Source organism: Galleria mellonella, unplaced genomic scaffold (genome assembly GCF_026898425.1).
Source record: "Galleria mellonella isolate WM207_F2 unplaced genomic scaffold, CSIRO_AGI_GalMel_v1 utg38, whole genome shotgun sequence".
Classification (NCBI taxonomy): domain Eukaryota; kingdom Metazoa; phylum Arthropoda; class Insecta; order Lepidoptera; family Pyralidae; genus Galleria; species Galleria mellonella.
Genome location: NW_026442090.1, coordinates 6,003,206 through 6,022,870, shown reverse-complemented (window position 1 = coordinate 6,022,870; position 19,665 = coordinate 6,003,206). Strand labels below are relative to the sequence as shown.

The 19,665-nt window shown below is 30.1% G+C and overlaps 1 protein-coding gene across 1 annotated transcript in view; it reads right to left on the bottom strand.

The window, feature by feature from the left end:
* Positions 1-19,665, bottom strand: part of LOC113522823 (filamin-A) — a 110,924-nt gene that overhangs the window by 79,493 nt on the left and 11,766 nt on the right. Inside the window, exons 2-5 of the mRNA XM_026908651.3 lie at positions 12,410-12,705; positions 8,153-8,333; positions 6,273-6,372; positions 775-917 (exon numbers count right to left, since the gene is read on the bottom strand). Coding sequence (XP_026764452.2) covers positions 775-917; positions 6,273-6,372; positions 8,153-8,333; positions 12,410-12,625 — 640 coding nt within the window. The 5' untranslated portion in view covers positions 12,626-12,705. The remainder of the gene's footprint in view (positions 1-774; positions 918-6,272; positions 6,373-8,152; positions 8,334-12,409; positions 12,706-19,665) is intronic.

The window sequence follows — 19,665 nt, the reverse complement described above, 5'->3', positions numbered from 1 at the left end:
GGGATAATGAATAAACTATCTCAGCATTTTATCTGCGTTGTTACCACTTCTGAAATTAGGATCATCGCCCACATAATTGTAGACGTATTCATAGTAGGTTTTGTACCTTGTAATCATAAAGATTTTGTTGTAAGCAGAAGCAAGTTAATAAGGCTGTTTGGCTTGTATTATTTAACTAAATTTCTTATTGTATTTTTTTTATATTTGATACCTATGGTATAATACAAATACTCATTAATGCTCATTACAAATACTGATTTGTTCTTCTATCATTGACTTATGATTGTGACATTATCTATTGAACTCTAAATGTATATCATAACACTAACGTATCTCTATTTTTTAAATGAATTAAATCAATATTTACCTATAGTCTATATCATTTATATGACTGTAGTGTATATAAATTAAAGATATAGCAATTTTTTCAACTGAGGATCCTACTACTGCTTCACGTCTAATAACATTTTAATATATGACGAGTCGTATTCTTAATGATATTCAAGGAGTAAATGTTGACAAATAGTGACATTATTAAAATTGAAAGAATTTTGTAATGTGTGATAGATCGAAATATTTTTTTTATGTGGAAATAAAATTAAATACCTTCCATATCTAAATGAAAGTAACAAGAAGTTCCATATTCTTTGAGAACTGTATATGAATTTTATTTTGTTACAAAACTTAACTATTTATGAATGTATATTACATTGTCAATCTGGTCAATATTAATTTGCCTTATAACAATATTACAATTAAAAGTACGATACTTACTTAGTTCCCGCCAATGAGGGAATGTACCAGGCTTACAATAGTCAAGTAACGCAGAAAGTAATACACCACTGTTCCAATCAGTCGTCAGGTTGTTAACACGGCAGTCTGGCAGTGCAGACTGTAACCACGATAACATTAGTTTTCTGTAAAAAAATATAATATTTATGCATTTTTTGCACATAAAATTTAGAGCCAGCGTGAGTAGGTGATTACCTATAATTGTATAATACTTATCCCTAAAAGAAACCAGTTAACTTAACAAGTATTTACTTCGTAAACAATGATAGTATATAATTTTCATAAATATCTAAAGTAGTTGTGTGTTACTCTGTCTCCTTTTGTGATGAGTAATAAATGCATTCAAGGAAGGGGAATTCGTACGTACGAATTACCGTTCGCACGAAAGAACGTTCTTATATCAGCCTGACCAAAAGACAAGATAATTTAATACAATAATAGTATCAAATATAAACTCTTATTAAATATTTCATGATTTATAATAATCTCGCTAACTTATTTCTATGCCCTATAAGTTAATTTTGACTGATTTAAACAAAAATCTTCATAAATCGATTAAGTTGTAACCGTATCTATATATAAGCATAATAATCCCCTTAGCGAAGTTCACGTTCTCTTTAGAAATTTGCACTTTATTTTAATGATATTAAATGTCGCGTCACAAAATACTCTCATCGTTACTAATGATCAAGGTAACTCGAGAAAATGACGTAACGCCGTAGGGTCGCGCGTGGGCCAGCCCCCGCACACTATTGGTGCTCTGTTTTACTTTGGTCGATGGTAGTAATAGGTAAAAATACTTTTCTAATATATATATTTTTTTATATAACTTAGAATGGCAAACAAGCTGACGGCCCACCTGATAGAAAGTGGTAACCATCGCCTAAAGACATGAGTAGTACCATGGACATAACAGAGTATACTGTTTTGTCCATGATACTCCCCTTGCGTTGCCATTCCTGAGGACTCAGGTGTTATTCCTCCTTACCTTGTAAATTCACACCATATCCCACCCTTCAAACTGAAACACAGCCATGCAAACACAACTGCTTCACGGTTGAAACACGAATAGGACAGAGGTACCCAAGCAATCGACCTTTGCACATAGTCTCCCTCTGGTAAATATAATAAACATAATAGCGAGTCTTCTGCATGGATGCAGAAGATAAAATCAACGCTATATTTGTAATAAATAGTGGACTGACTATCGTATTAATTCCGTACGACTAAGTAATGAGGGTAAATATGTAGTAATTATCGATATTCATGGTTCTGTAACGTATCTTTACTAATATTATAAATATGTAAGGAAGTTTGATTGTTACCTCCTGGGTCTTAAATAGTTTGACCAATCACAATAAATTTTGGTATACATGAATTATATGAGATGGAGAAGGGTATATAGGCTATCGATAGTTTATCGAAGTATCCTATATAGCAGGGAGGGCCGACTTGACTAGACCCATGATCTACCATTTACTGATGTGCGATCTACAAATACATACTTCCTGTAATACCCAATGAATCAACATAATTCAGTACACAATTGTGTAGTATTTTTTATTTTATTTTATTTTATTTTTGTTTTTTATTTTATTAAAAAGAAAACATAAAACTGAAATGTAGTAATTATTTTTAGTAATCACTCTGTCCTATTCATGTTTCAACCGTGAAGCAATAATGTTTGTATGGCTATGTTTCGGTTTGTAGGGTGGGATATGGCAGTGAATTTACAGGGTACAGAGAAATAACATCTGAGTCCTCAAGAATGGAAACATATGGAGGGTGTCATGGGCGAAATAGTATACTCTGTTATGTCTATGGTATTGTTCGTGTCTATAGGCGATGTTTACCTTTTTCTGTGGGCCGTGGACCGTTAGCTTGTTGGCCATTCTAAGTTGCATAAAAAAATTATATCAGTAGCATATAATTATAGCATCTTCCGCTAAATTAGCAGATTATAATATTTTTGCCTTGCCACGATCGACTGGACTAATAGTCGCGATCGACCGTTCGATCGCATCGACTGGTTGGCCACCCCTGATTTATAAAATATAGGATACTATTTTATCTTGGTGAGTGAATATATCCTGGTCACGCGGACGAAGTTACTAGTAAAAGCTAGTGAATTTATATGCATTACGGTAAAAAACAGTGATAAAATAAATTGCAATATAGTATTAAATGTTTAGTATAAAACATAGTTTACTTTGATGTAAGTATATAATTATACGTAACACATTAAGCACTGAAGATATATAATTAAAAGAATCCCGTGCGTGACCAATTACAGAGCAAGCACTTTTAATTTGCAGATTTATTTACCTAACCCAACAGTTTTAATGAAGTTTTATTCGCACAACGTAAATAAATTTGCTAAAAATATTGAAATGTACATATATATTTTTCAGAAATAAATTGAAAATTTTTACGCTTTTTCCGAATCCTCGACGTAATTATTTAGGACAACAACTGGTTTAAAATTTAAACTATTCGTTGTACATAATATCCTGCAATACATTACAGTTTTTTCGCGTTCAAATAATCACTCTATTTAACTTCTCAACAAAGGCTGATAATATAGCTTGCATATTTTTTATTGTGAGTAGTATATTTGCCGATGTGCATCTTAACCTTCTTATGATATCATGGTTATAAAAATAGACATAAGTGAGGACCTCGTATCGTAAACAGGTATATATAGCCGTAATGAAATGCAATAAAGTTGGTTACGGAGGTTATGCTCATGATTTACGTACTTGTCATGATTAAATGTGTCCACAGATAAACTGTTTTTACCCATATGAAACTCAAATTTTGTTAAATATATTTATAAATTAATAATTACAATAAATAATTGAATTATTAATTAAATTAATATATGGTATGTGATGTTAATATTGTGAGCGGTAGTAAAGTAAGTAGAAAGATGCACTAATGGGACATAGGGTATTAAGATTAGATGGATATTACGATATTTATACATAGTATTTAATATAGTAAAAGAAGGAGAGTACAGAAGAAGAACTGTGGAAGACAATTGGAAAATAAGTAGAGAGAGAAAGCGAAGAGATGATACAAAATTGTTTAAGAATTAACATTTTCAAAATACCAAATTCATGAATCAGGTATATTTTTTATGCAACTTTGAATGGTAAACAAGCTGACGGTCCACTTGATGGTAAAAGGTAACTGTCGCTTATAAATACTAGCAGTACCATTGATATAACAGAGTATACTATTTCGCCCATGACTCCTCTTATGCGTTGCCATTCTTAAGGACGTTAATGTTATTCCTCTGTACTCTGCAAATTCACTGCCATATCCCACTCTTGAAACCGAAACATAGCCATGCAAACACAACTGCTTCACGGTAGAAACAAGAATAGGACAGAGGTACCAAAGCAAACGACTTTTGTATGATGTCTCCCTCTGATAAAATTTATATTATTTTAAATGGACGAAAAACTATGTAAATAAAATTTATTGAGCAAGTAGCAGCTAAAGTTTCGGTAAATTTATCAATCTGAAGACAATCTCAAAGTTTGTCATTTATGTTATGTCAATGACCGAATATCCTTTATGAATTTAATTAAAAATATTTGTTAAGGATATTAGAAGTCATTAGTTTAAATTGAAAATAAATGATTCATATAGAGGTTATAATATCTTGACCATCTTTCAACAACATGACTAAAAAAGTTTTTCATGCATCATACCTACGAATAATAAAGTGCTAATTTATCCGTGTACATACGTTAACGCAAGTCTTACATTATATAGTAAATTTTACGCTTAGGTACGCATAGATATAAATCTATGCCTAATAAACGGTAAGATATAAATTAAATATCTATATTATTTTCATTATAGAGATCGTAAGCACATTTTTAATGGTTTTAATATTTAAAGCTTACTCTTAAAAATTCTTAGACTTTTGAATATTTACTGTTAAATTCAATTTCTGTAATTTCGGCGAATAACAGGATAACGTAGATATCTAAATAAAAAAATGCAGATCATTTATTATTTTAGACAGACAGAGACTATTGTAATATAATTGATTGCTTAGTTTTTATAAACTATATGTAATAGTTTCCTACGCAGAATTCTACTATTGAAAATAAGTAAAGATTATGTCCCACAAAAAAATCAACTTTAATTATGACAAAACGAATTATTTTGATCTTAAAATTAAACAATAAACCGATTTTAATAAAATTTCTATCTGTAAGTATATACTCCAAAAAAAAAATTCCAAATCGGTTTAGAACTGACGGAGTTACAAGGTAACGAACTTAAAAAAATACAAATGATTTCAAAACCTCCTTCTTTAAAGTCGTTCAAAAAAGTATCTGATGCACTAAGTACTATTTTAGAACAAAAAAAAAATATATCATATGTAGTCTTAACTCTGACTATATGAACCATAGATCATAATATTTTTTTTCTTAATATATACGTTACACAGTTAATAGATTGTTTCACAACAAGTTACGACTGCTTTTGCATAGGTAAGTTTAGATGCAAATTCAACCGTGAGACATAGACTGTGCCCGCGCAATCGTGTATTGCTAATTACTATTATACCAAGAAATGTTTAACTCTTTAGATACACTCAATTTTCGATAGTTACAGATTTAGTCATTTTATACCTATTACGACATTGCATAACATTGCACAATTGTAAAGTCTACCTACGCTGTGTAAAGGAAAAAGTAAAATACGTTAACTGTGGTTCGATTTCATGATAAAATATGTATATATAAACTCTGTCCACGGCTCGCTTAAGTCACGAAATATATATAATGTTTATGACACTCTATAAACTGCGGGGACGTGATGTAGGTACGTACTATACATTCCCGTAACAATAAGGACTACAATGCTGCTTGTTATGATGATGAAAGATAATTCAAATGATTTATTAGTTATCTTTTCTCACCAGGTTAAATGATGGTTAGACAAATGTATTTATTTATATCCATATATTAAATTAAATTAAAACGAAATATTTCCTCATTTTCAATTGCAAAATATTGTATTTTACGTTTAGAGGTACAATATCCTAGTGCAGGAGAAAAATATTCAGAAATACCTCTTTTATGCAATTTGTAATAGTAAACAAATAAGCTAACGGCCCATCTGATGGAAAGTGGTAACCGTCGCCGATAGACATGAACAGTACCATGGAGATAAATGAGTATACTCTATATTGACCGTAATGCGTTGGCATTCCTGAGAATTAACATATCATGCCACTGTACTCTGTAACTTCATTGCCGAGTATTTATCAAGTATTTTGACATATGAGATATTGTGCATTTTTGGAAAAGCTAAAACTGTCCGTATATTAAGTTATAAATTACAAAATAGTAAAGAGAATACACTGTTTATTCTAATAGTACAAATTAATTTAATCAAATAAAAAAGAATAGCGTCGACATTTAAGTCGTTTAGAGACACAGAATTGTACTCACCTTGGAGGGAATTTGCTTCTACCAATTTGGTATCGAACAATTAGTGACCAGATTAATCCTAATATAAGTTTAAGATTGCCATTGACGATGTCCACATTACCTGAAACAATTTATTAAACTTAAAAAGATTTGATGAGATGATGAGAGATGCCGCATTTGGTATTCATATAGATACAGTATTACTAGGATATTTTATTCAGCATTACCACGGTACGTGGTAAGTCAAACGGCTAAAATATTTTAACAAACTTTCGTTATCTATTCAGATAGGTATTATCTGTGGTGAAAATCCGCAGACCATTAGTACTTAAGGAAACACGCCAGACGAGGATTTCCGTAAATACTGCCGGCCTCCATTATCGTTGCTGTATAATTAATTTAAATTAGAAACTTTTTTTCTTCCTAATACTCCTTGGTAATATAAATAAGAGTAAATTGAATTTATTTGATGGAAGTTACTTCGACGTTATCAATCATTTGTTGTTGTGGTAATTTATATTATAATAATTTAATGTAAATTACTATGACTATTTAAATCTAAATTTGCTTAAATATAGATTGATGAATTGTTTCAGCATGAACTAATTGTAGTGTATATTTAAATAAATTTAATTTTTTAAGGAAATGTCAAAAGTTGCAAATGATAGATCTTCCCAATTAACTTAACTATAATTGTAATACTTAAAATATCATAATATATAAATAATAATAATAAAACTGACTGAAGCATTAAATTTTTGACGGTATATCTCTAGCAAAGTAGATACAAGGTAATTTACAAAGAAAGATATGAACAGGATCTGTACAGAAAAAAAAAGTTGACAGAAAGTTGGGTAGATCAACTAAGTTTTATAACGGATCACGGTTAAGTGTTCTTCATACCACTTCACTATGCTATGGAATATATATTAAAACTATCAATAGTAATTTATCTCGAAATAGCTTATAGGTCTTTCTAGTATTTCCCTTTCTTCTCATGAAGCAATCTCAATTAATTTAGTGAGAATAGTTCTATAGTAAATATTTATCAAAATTGAATTATGTATCATAGTGAAAGTAGAATAAACCCACTTCATCAACGCCTTCGTAAGTCCATTTTAGTTTTATTATGGAACGTGGCATAATGTTACGTATGGTGTCTGATACGATCGCTTTTCTACCTTGCATATGGTGTTTATAAATTCTCCGAATAAGGAATTGTTACGAAAAAATTTGTTATAATTCTTTTATGTATTTGTTTTTGTAACAATTCCTTATATGTAATAAGAAAGTTCACTGTATTAAATAAAATTCAAAACCCTCGATTTAGTATATATATTACTATAAAAGCCCGTTTATTGGTAAACCTTAGGGCTTACCACATGAACTGGTAAATATAAGGTTTTTATAAGAAGAAGATAAACTTTGGGACTTTAAACCAAACTTAACTTACTTTTTTATCAGATGTACGAACACTACACACTTAACATGTCTAAATATTTTGTTTGTTCTTTTAAAAACCTGAATTACGATAAAATGAAAATTTTTCTATACTTACATCAGAGACATAGTGAATATTAAAAAATAGATTAACTTGTGTTGCCTATGCAAGTACTCCTTTTATTCCTAGTTCTCTTAAGTTCTATATTATTTTCTATAATTATTTATCGTAGTTATAGATAATTTTATAATCAAATCTTAAATCTCAACCAAAACAATGGAAATCGAAAATAGGTAACGTCAAAGAAGATTTCAGTTGAATAATGATAACCATCGTCTAAAGATGATGATACATTTTTTTATTGTATAATTTATCGCTATTATTATTCTCTTATAAATTCAGAGAAGTTAGAGTAAATTACTTGTACTTCTTTCAATTATTCATTTAAAAGAAAACTTACCAATATTGACAAGTTTTACACCATCGTCTTCAATAGCTTGGAGGGCTGTGGTGACATTTTCCAATTTGTGATGTTGATTGTTGGGGCTGGTGTTCCAACCTTTCAATCTGCGACCCTGCAAGGCCTCCACCAGTGAACACAACACAGTGCCATCCCTTAAATCTTCAACCAAGTCCACGACCTTAAAAAAAAGAATCAATAAATAAACTCTATTTATAAACAACGATTAAACGTTTCTTACATATTTTTTTTAATCATATTAAATTTCAATTAGTTTGAAGTTTTTGATGGTATAGAGATATATAATACCGCGTTTAAAGCCATAATCATTGGAAGAATAATTTACAGTTTGTTTTCGATTTCGATCCCCGCACAATACAAACATTTATATTTACGAGTTAGTATTCTGCACAGACTACTGTGTATTTCTTATTTATGAATATATTAACTAATATATACATACTTTTTTGGTACTAGATGGCACAGTGTAATATTTAAATAAATAAAATATAAAAATAAATGTTAAATAGCTGAAAAGATTTCAATTTAATTTGGTATACAGAAATGAACACAGAATATTTTATCCTGATTCACATCGGAAGTCGCAGGATAATGGTAGTGAACAATATTACGTTATTCTTTATTAAGTCAGTTTTTTCGATGTGTTTGTTTTGTAATACAAATTGTTTACACTGTCCATACAATTTATTTTCATCCATGACAGAACGGATATCGTATGCATTTGAAATAAGAGGAGTATTTTTGTTTGTATTGATGACAATAATGTTGGTTTGAACTGATTTTGTTGACGTACCTTATATTACATGAATAGATGTGTTTTATCGTTAGTTGTGTTTTCGTTATTAGATTTAATTCATTTATAGGTTAGTAGCACACTTAATCTGGATAGCAGAAAGATTCTAGGTTCGAATTCCATTAGATCGAGTCATTGGAAAATATTTTTTTAAACTGAACTGTTTTTAGGATTTAAATATGCAGTATTCCACACAAATTTTTTTTTATTTATAGTACGAATAATTTATAATACGAATTATGATAAAATTTTTCTATATGTTAATTTTGAAATATGATCTGTCCATAAATTTCTCATATTTTAATAAAAAAAAAAGTTTAGCAGTTGAAGCGTGATGGAGTGGCAAAAATTTAAACATGTAGTCACCCAAACATAACTTTACAAACTTTCACATTTTTAGAATATTATTAAAATTATTACGCGAATATATTTAAGGTAATGGAAAACCTTTCTTTTTTCTATCATTTTTCATGAAGGACCGTTTCACTAATTTAACATATGAAACCTTATGAAAATATTTAGGATAATACTTTCACGAGACATACTTTAGTTTAGGATGAAAATTGTTAGAAGAATAGTCTATTGTCTCAAAAAATCTACAAGAATAGGTAATTTGTATTTTAATAATGAATTTCTTACTATTCTGATTGCAAACAGAGTCCATGTGCACGAAGTTGTGGATAAAATCCTCAATGCTTACGTGAAAAACTTAAAGTAAAAACCTTGATAGGAATCGCAACTGTGGTGACGATCTTGATACTAATTGCGCTACGGAAGCAGCACGGTCCGTATTAATTTCAATATTAATTTGTTTATCATCAATGTGTTTGTCATTAAGTGTGTTGTAGGTGTTTTAAATTATATATGATTTATTTCATACCTGTGGTTTATACTGTATACAATTTGAGATATATAAATATTTTTTTTTTTATATAATTAGATACTTGATAATTTGTAAATGTTTCTTGAAATATATAAAATAGAATGTAAATAGAATAATGTTGAGTCAGGTTATAATATATATCAGAAAATAATGATTCTATTCTATATGTCCAATAAATAATTAATAATAATAAATGCCCTTGGGCATATTACACTCCAGTACCTGGTTTCAAATTAAGAAGAAATTATGTTGTCAGTACTGGGTATTCGATAGAAATATATAAATGTTTTTTTCATAAATACCTACATATTGTTCATAAAAAAGAAATATCTCATTGAACATATTTTAATTGAGTATATTTGGATACTGTAATAAGCATTATGGTAAATAATGCAAATTCATTCAAATTCATTGACGTCCCACTCTTAGATGTAGGTTTCTCCAAATTACAGAAAGATATTAGTGTACTATTAGCATTGGTTAGGTTGCATGCATCTTTTTATGCAACTTAAAATAGCAAACAAGCTACCGGCCCACTTATAGAAAGTGATAACTATTACTTACAGTTGAATTAGGATTTATTTGATTTATTTTGAGGTTTTCTTGGTATGGTGCTTAGTTCTCTTAGATGCTTTTTATAATACATTTTACGATTCTTACTATATGAGTGAAAGCAGTCGTTAGCCGTACATAAAACAAGCAATCTACCTAAGCTATAGAATATATCAGGACATAAATTTTGTGAATTGAAAATCCAAACACGTCAAACAATTTTGAGCTCCCCTTACTAAGTTAAAGTTAACGCTCCGTGCTTGTATGGGAATTCTGAGGCACAAATTGTTTTGTTGTTTTCGACCTATATTTCTGTGGTGCAACAATTTAATTTCACTGGTGGAACACTCATTTAAAAGATTGCCAACAATATTGATTTCATACAGGATTTTATCATACAGAATGGCACTGTGCACTATCTTAGATCATATAGGTAGGGCTTCGAGTCTCAAAAACAGGTAAACTTTTTGTCAGCTAATTAGCTGACTTGTTTTTTAACAGTGTTCTATATATTTACGTACATAATGTATATTGACGTATCTATAATTAATTATTTAATAAATAAAATGTATTTTTATGCTTAATGCATAAAGATGTAAAAATTATAAAACAAAATAACTATAGAAGTTATAAAGGAAACACTCATAACTATTTATCACGCAAATTTGTATGAAAAAGTTGACTCGCTTTTTTCGATGTATTTGTATGGTAATACTCTATTTATAATACAATATAAGTACACTATATATCACGTATATTTGTCTATTTTTACTGTATTCTTATTTTAAAATATATTACACTTGATACCAGAAAAGATTTTCTATTGTTGAATACTAATTATAGTGAGTCATACTGAATTACAATTATTTATAATGGCTTTACTCACGCCTTTGTTTACCTGCGATATAACCTCGAGACGTGCTCATGAATAAGGGTTCCTATCGAGTCCGAAACTAGTGGTATAAACTCGAAGATAAATATGTGTGCAATGCCGATATAAATAATTAAATTATGTACCAGAAAATTACGTGAATAGTAATATTTTCAAGTAGAAGAGATATATCTAAATTAAAATTATAAAGAGAAAAGATTTGATTTTTAGTTGTAATGTTGTCCAAAAAATACTCAATCCATTTTAAAAAGTCTTCGCATTGTTTTTGAGTAATATGAATAGTTGTATTTAAAATAAATTGTGCAAGCCACGACGGGTTGCTAATGCTTTAATAAACCATACAAATTTTATATTAAGTATTAAATGTAATTATCTTTTATTTTTTTCATCATCATCATTATTTTAGCCAGTAGTTGCCACGCTTGGCAGGTGGATTGGTAATCGCAGTCAGGCTTTAGATATGTTTTATGAGGGACGCTGCTGCCCAATCCTTGCCCTCCCTTAGTCACCCTTTCCTATACAGTATAGGTATCGTACCTATACTGTATAGGAAAGGGTGGTGGCTATTATATGCCGGGACCACACGGTCATTATACATATTTATCTATAAGACTTTAAAAAAAATTTTACAAATAGAATTTAGAATAAAAAGAAAAACATATAAAAAACAAAATGAATGTAGCAGTGTTTGTGCAAAGGACCCAACTCAGCATAGAATCTAAATCCTTTAGGGGAACTCATTATTTATACTCATATTAGAGGCAGGATCAACATAGTAGAATACCTATAACATTAATATTTTATATATCAATTCGTAATTATCATAACTAATGCAGAAATACTGAAATCTGCATAAGTCATAATAATAAGAAATACTTTATAATATAGGTATATGAATGTTTCCGACTTGCAAGGTGAACATCAGCATAGTATGTTTAATATTTTAATGAAATAGTTGTATTCCGTGACTTTATTTTACGTTTAGTAGTTTTAAGAGCAACAGACATGCATCCATCCATTTTTCAATTCATTCATCCTTACAAACTTTCGTATTAAATAGGATTTGTTAAACATATGTCATCGATATTTTTGGAAATATATAATATAATGGCATACCTTTATGTCCACTGGTTTTAGTGTTTCGTTCACCCAGTTTCTAAAGGTATTGGCTTGGATTTCGACCCATAAATCTTCATGTCCTTTAATGGCCATTCCTTTAGCAGCTGTCCCCTCAGGGCTCCGCGCAGCCAGCCCGGCTTGGGTGATGCGGCCCGCCGAACCTTCGGCCGAATGGGCGCGCACTCCCTGGTGCGTCACTCTAACGCCTTCCATTGTGGCTTGAATCACTCACTTATCACATTCACTAGCTTCATAATCCTTATTTGGTCTTTGGCACTCCATATCGTTGTCATCTAAAAAATAAATAAAAGGTGATTAATATAAAATATAATCAAATAGCGTGGAATTACATAATGATAAATATTTCTAGTAATCAAAGGAAACAAGTAGATTTTGATGTTAAACAGCTAGTGTAGTAGCTAGTATACATACTACTAATTGCTAAAACAATTGTTTTCCTTGGAAAGTAGTAAATAATATATTTCTATTGATAGACACGTTTTTGCTATCATATACAAATTATTATTAAAAACTTGTTTTTGCTCGCAACTATGTATTTTGGTACAGGTGAATTCTGGTGTATAAATCAAAATAAAATATTTTGATACGCTAACTATTATATTAAGGTAAAATATGCATTCGATTTTAAATTAAACCTTCAGGAATACAACTGTGAAAATAGTATGCAATTTCATGTTGTAGTTTTTACGTAATACTGAAACAAATATACAGACAGACAAACAAAAATTCTAATAATTATTATAATTATTATTTTTGGCTTCTATTGCTCCTATTGAGATTACTCAGGTCGATTTTCCCTAAATATTTTCTATTTACAAACATTGCTTTGTTATACATATTTTAATTACAATACGAGTAGTAAGATCAAATATATAGTGATATTATTATAATTATTACGAATAAATTATTTCTTTCTTTCCTTCTATTAATAAATAATTTAAAAAAATAATATTCAGAATAATATCGTGAATAAAATTAAGTAAATCATTGTAAAATAATCTGCGTATTATAAATACTTATTCGTATTTATATGTAAACAACATATAAATATGAATAAAATTGATATTTCTTGTTCTTTTCGTTGTCTTGTTGATTCCTACATAATGAAATCGTATCTGTCGATAATTTCGTCTGTCACTTGTCTAGAAGGGAGGAGTCAGTTATTTCGCCATATATGTCGACGATCCACGAGTTGTGTGAAATCATTGAAGTGTAATTATATGAGGTCCTGATGTCGATTCTTTTCCAAGAAACTTTACTAACTTTATTCGCTATATTAACTATAACTATATAGATATATTCTTATATGTGTACACATTCTTTACTTAAGAATACATAGTACGTATATACATTTATTTATATGCGAAGGTATATGTAAATAAACTATAGATATCTTTTACAGAAGAGTTGGTTTTGTCATATGAATAGTTAACGAAAAATTTCATAAAGCATGGTAATTGTTATAATAAATAATTTTAAAAAATTTGTGTATATCTGATACCATATAATATTACTGTATAAAGTTTTTTTTTATACAACTTAGAATGGCAAACAAGCTGACGGCCCACCTGATGAAAAGTGGTAACCATCGCCTATAGATATGAGTCGTACCATGGACATAACAGAGAATACTATTCGCCCATGATACCCCACATGCGTTGCCATTCCGAGGACTCAGATATTATTCCTCTGTACCCTGTAAATTCACGCCATATCCCAAAAAAGTATTTGTAACTTCGTTTACATGGTCATCGAAATTAATTTTGATATATATTTTTTAAATGTAAATAAATAGGAAGAAGATTCCGCTTGCCCTATTGGTTTACGCGGGGAGAGAGAGAGAGAGATAATAAATGAGGATAAAGTGGATTTAGTTGGCCCATCGTGACGAAATCCAGGGAAATGGCGTGGAGAACGACCTGATATAGTATCTATATTGTTAGCAATGGGGCAGCCGGTCTCTTTTACCAAATTATTCATCCAATTAATTGATATTCTAAAATAGGTGATTTTTCGTAATTTAATTATCCAATCTAAAGACTTAAACTTCAAAAAATATTTTTATTAAAGTAAACTTAATTATAAGCATTTCTGAGTAGTTTATGTCTCTACTATACAATAGAGGGAATAAGGTTTATCTCCTAGTTGACTGAACTGGGTCAGATAATAGGAATGTAGAGAAAACATAAATACATTGGTATTGTAACTAATGTAAATCACTGCATAGTATAAAACAAAGTCGATTCCCGTCTGTCTGTCCCTATGTATGCATAGATCTTTAAAACTACGCAACGGACATTGATGCGTTTTTTAATAGGTAAAGTGAATCATTAGGAAATTTATAATACATGCATAATATAGTGGAGAAATACTGATAATTTTAGAGATTTCTGAATGTAATGTCGTAATGTAATGAGAGGGCCGGCGGCGCTATTTAGTATCAGCATTGCACCCGTGCGAAGCCGGGGCGGGCCGCTAGTATACCATAAATAACATTGACACTATGACACTACGTATATTCGTCTTTACTAAATAGATTAGTCCCCTGACATAGTTCTCTTGGGCGATCTCTGTACTGTTCTTGTGACTCGTCAGAGGAGTTTGAGTCTTAAACTTTAGAACAGATTGCTGACGTATTGTCACCGGAGCTTTGATTGATGATCGTTTCCAACATCATTTGTTACTGCGTCGTTGTGAGTTTATACAAAAGACCGAGTTGGTTGCCAACAGTTACGGCACAGCTTAGGTTTAAATGACTTTAAAAAGAAAAGGTTTTTAATTAATCTAATTTTTTTTCGCAACTATGTTACGATTTCGTCGTCAATTTTGAACCAATTTTCACAATTCTGTTGCATTTGATAGTCTTCATTCCCGTATTAGTAAAATTTCTTTGCGGAGCAAAAAACTTGCTAGTAGCGATACAAAATCTACATGTTACTATTTACAATATAGGTTTTCTTCGAAACATCTCCTTGTTGAATTCGCTTTGTTACTTATTTCATTATACTATAGTATCTGATTGTTTTTTTGTAGTTCATATTGTTAAACTACAAAAAATTGTGCGTTTATTTATGAAACTATGATAATAAAATCTTTAATATATTTAATCTTGGAAGTAAATCCATCGTCAAGCGTCCAGGGAGACACCTTCTAAATAGATTAAGGAGCTCGTTTGAACCAATGACATGGAAAAATCGTAAATATTTCACGATATTTAGATGGCATTAAATTTTCTGTTCCATCCTTATTGTCCTGCCAGGCAACAAAACGGCTATAAATGAAAGAAGGGCCAATAAATCCCACATGTAATCCCCGCGTGGGGCGCGCCGGGAAGACGTTTGGAACGATGCTTTTTTCTAATTACATCGAAAATTGTTTTCCTCCTCTCCATTTCTTGATTATGCTGATGGGAAAGACTTTCGATTTATTAATGGACTAGAAGACAATTCAGCGGGTACGGAACTTGATAATTTCTTTTTTATTAGACACTAGTACACATCCGCGACTTTGTTCATCATAAGTCTACCAATTTCTATTAGCATGTATATTTCTAAAAATCTTTGTAGAAGGCTGTATCGCATATTGCTACTCCGTATAATTTGATATATAGTACTTGAGAAGTAATATATTTACTTATTTATTTTTAAAGCTTTTAAAAACGCTTACACGCTAATAAACTGATATTCATATTGCAATGATGAAATAAGAAAAATGAATGAAAAATTATAATATAAACGTAAAAATTCATTAGATAATATACTAAAAATTTTCTTATGATCATCGACAAGATTTTTATGTAATTAATTTAGAGTTATAATCTTTCATTCACTTTGTTTTAAAATAGTTTAAAAACTTTAAGCAACTATATAAATATTACAATATACTTGTATTTACTCATAATTTAATAACATTAAACAATATAAACTGTAACCTGCGGAATTTCCCATATACATTAAGATAAAAATTTATCCTCTGGTAGTTTTTCCATCCTTTTGTGTGTTGTCCATTTGTGTATCAAATTCGATACCTTTTAAATATTATTGAGTAACAAACATTTTCACAAATTGAACAAAAAGTAGACATTTTCATATTATAAAATTAGTAGGATAATAGTCTATTCGAAAGATTAAACATTTTATTCATTTTGCAAATTGTAACAAAAGTTATAAAAGGTATAAATTTGTTGGAACTTTGCAGACTTTCAGTAAATATTATATAAGCGTGTGGGTGATCACGTTTAAATTAGTTCGATTCTTATATCATATATATATAACAATATTACAAATATTCTATTATACAGAGCACGTGGGACGAGTGTTTGTTAGTGCGACGCAACATTCAGCTAATGTTGACCCGCGTCATGTCTATTTTAATTCACATTATCATATCTATATACAGCTTAAATACAATAAAAAACTATTCAGTAGCATTATGAAAATATCACCGTTGTACAAGATACCTAATTCTTTGTGAAATATCCAACTTTAGAATCAACAAGAGAATTGAAATGTAACACAGTTAGATTTTTACCTAACTTTTATAACACAGTACCTATCTATACTGGCATAATAGTTGATATAATATATATAAATGATATTGGAAAAGTAAGAATAAGAAATAAATAAAAGATAGTTTGGATAATGGTTATGCTCAGATAACTAATAATTAAGTATACTTTGTCGCTGATAGTCATTTACTTAGTTATTATTAAATTTCTTTCATTCAACCATTCAGTTAACTCTATTTTAAGTGTAATAAAACAGCTTAATGTTATACGATAATTTGTGATTCCACGAAAAAAAGAAATGTATTCAGTTATAGCAGAATAAAGATAATAAAATTACACTCGATTGCAAAAAGTAACATAATAATCGATTCAGAATTTGCGAAGTTATAGCGTAACGTGTCGAAGTTAGAACATCCTTCTTTTTGTAAATGTTTAAAATATAATTCTTAAAGTCATTCAGCAACCAGAAATTCGGTACGTATGATTTCGACATAGATTAGGCTATCCCTTTCTTTCTTATGGGTGTCTTAAGAAGCGACTAAAGGAATTTAATGATCGAAGGATGGAAAGCAGCGTTTCTTTTTAAATATCACTAAAAGCCTAACTGCGGTTGCCAGCCCGCCTGCTAAGCATGGCAACTACTGGCAAAACCTCTCAATAAGAGGAGGCTTAAGTTCAGCAGTGAATAGTTATCATTTAGCAAGTCAATTTTTATAGCCGGCGTTACAAGTTCTAATTCTATCGTTAGAGTAATAACTCGTATTGTTTTCGGTTCAACATTTAAAACTGTTTATGAATAAAATATTTTTTAATAAAATGCATTAGAAATTTATGTAAATTCACAAGGCAATATATCGTATGTATCAAGTTGAATCTGGTTTGTTTCCTAATGCAACAAATATTTAATCGTATATGCGTACTAGTGCTACCCGTGTAGCGTTTACATGATTGATGATAATGCCTTTGAATCTGACTTTCCTTTCCACTTCAAATATGGCTAAATCCTATTACTATTCTATTTATCCTGATCTCACTTCCTTCTAATGTTATGAATGTGAAGACTTCAATGAAATTTGGTTAGTAGATAGCCCATATTATAAATATATATAAAAGGCGGCTTCTGTTAGTAATATTATAAATGTGACTTTTGTAAAGATGTTTATTGCTCAATCACGCTTAAACGACTTGAGGGATTTAAATAATTTTTAATCCACGAGCAGACCATTGACTCCATTGGTGTAATGGAAATCGCTCAATATCGTAGCAACTCAGTTGTTGAAACCACTGTACATACTTGAATGATGCTGAATCTAAGGCAAAGTATTTTATATTAGATTGACCTTGATTATCGCATACGGATATCTTTATTCACGCTTACAATGTCGCGAGATAGTTACAAATAATGTTTGGATGTTTTAGACATTTACTGAAATCAAGGACGGAATAAATATAAAAATCAACATGTTATTGGAGTACAGAGATGATGATTGAATATGATTTAATCCCACGCACCGCGTCTAATTACAGTCAAATTAAAATCTATTACATTAAATGTTGATAGATATTTATATTTACCGAGTATAAAAAGTCGTAAGCAGGATTCGACTACACGCGGACTGTGTTTCAAGTACATACCATGTAGGATCTACTGCTCTGATATATTAAGTGCTTATATTATGGAAACAGAGTCGTAACTAGACCCAAGTTTAAGGTAGGGCAAAAGAACTTTTTGGTAGGGCACAAGCCATAATTAAATGACTTCGAAAAATCTAATTTATATAAATTTCTTTCATTTTAAGGTAGGGCATTAGACCTTTTAAGGTATTGCTCTTCAATCATTTCCCCCTAGCTATGGCCATGTACAGAAATATTGATTTTATACCACTACGGGAATGTCAAATAAGCCCTTAATTATCTATAGTAACTTGTAACTAACCAAAGGAATGACAAATATTGCCCGCTTTTATTATGAGTAGGTATGAACAGTCCATACTTAAATAAAACATGGTTTCCATATAATATAGTTATTATCTTTGTCAGAATATCGCTGATTATTATAGCCTTCAGAATAAACCACAATCGTGCAACGCACTTAGCAAAAGGTAAATATGTATAAAAAATTACTGAGACCAATAAATAAAATCCTCTACAATTGATATAGTAGTAAAAAAAATATTTCACAGTTATTTTTTAACGTTTATTTTTAAGTTAAAAAAAGAAGACATCTTCAATTCAACCTATATATTGTCAGTTTTAATATTTTTTATTATTTAAAAAATATAATTTAGAATTCGTCATTATACTATGATTTTTTATAAAGTATATGAGAAAGTTTTCGATTTTATTTGGAACAAATTTTCCAGCCAAACACACCAATTGTTTGGTTCTCAACCTAGCAGACCCTATGTTTTTTTTTAATCGATATACACTGGCAAGGTACTAATGGGGTAAAAGAAAATGTAAGTAATGAGGGCTACTAATTGCATTGCTAACAATATACCTTGACAGATTAACCCCATTCCATCGTACTGAATTCCATGTGTACATAATTCAATCAAAAGTCAACCAACACTATGGGCTAATTGTCCTTTCTTTTTATTCTCACTTATCACTCGTGCCCCTTCAGCGTATATCGTTAGCACAGGTGGAGTTACCATGCTATTATTGTTTATAAAAAAGTAGCCCCTGATTTAAACAACATTAAATATAATAGTTTTTATCAGAT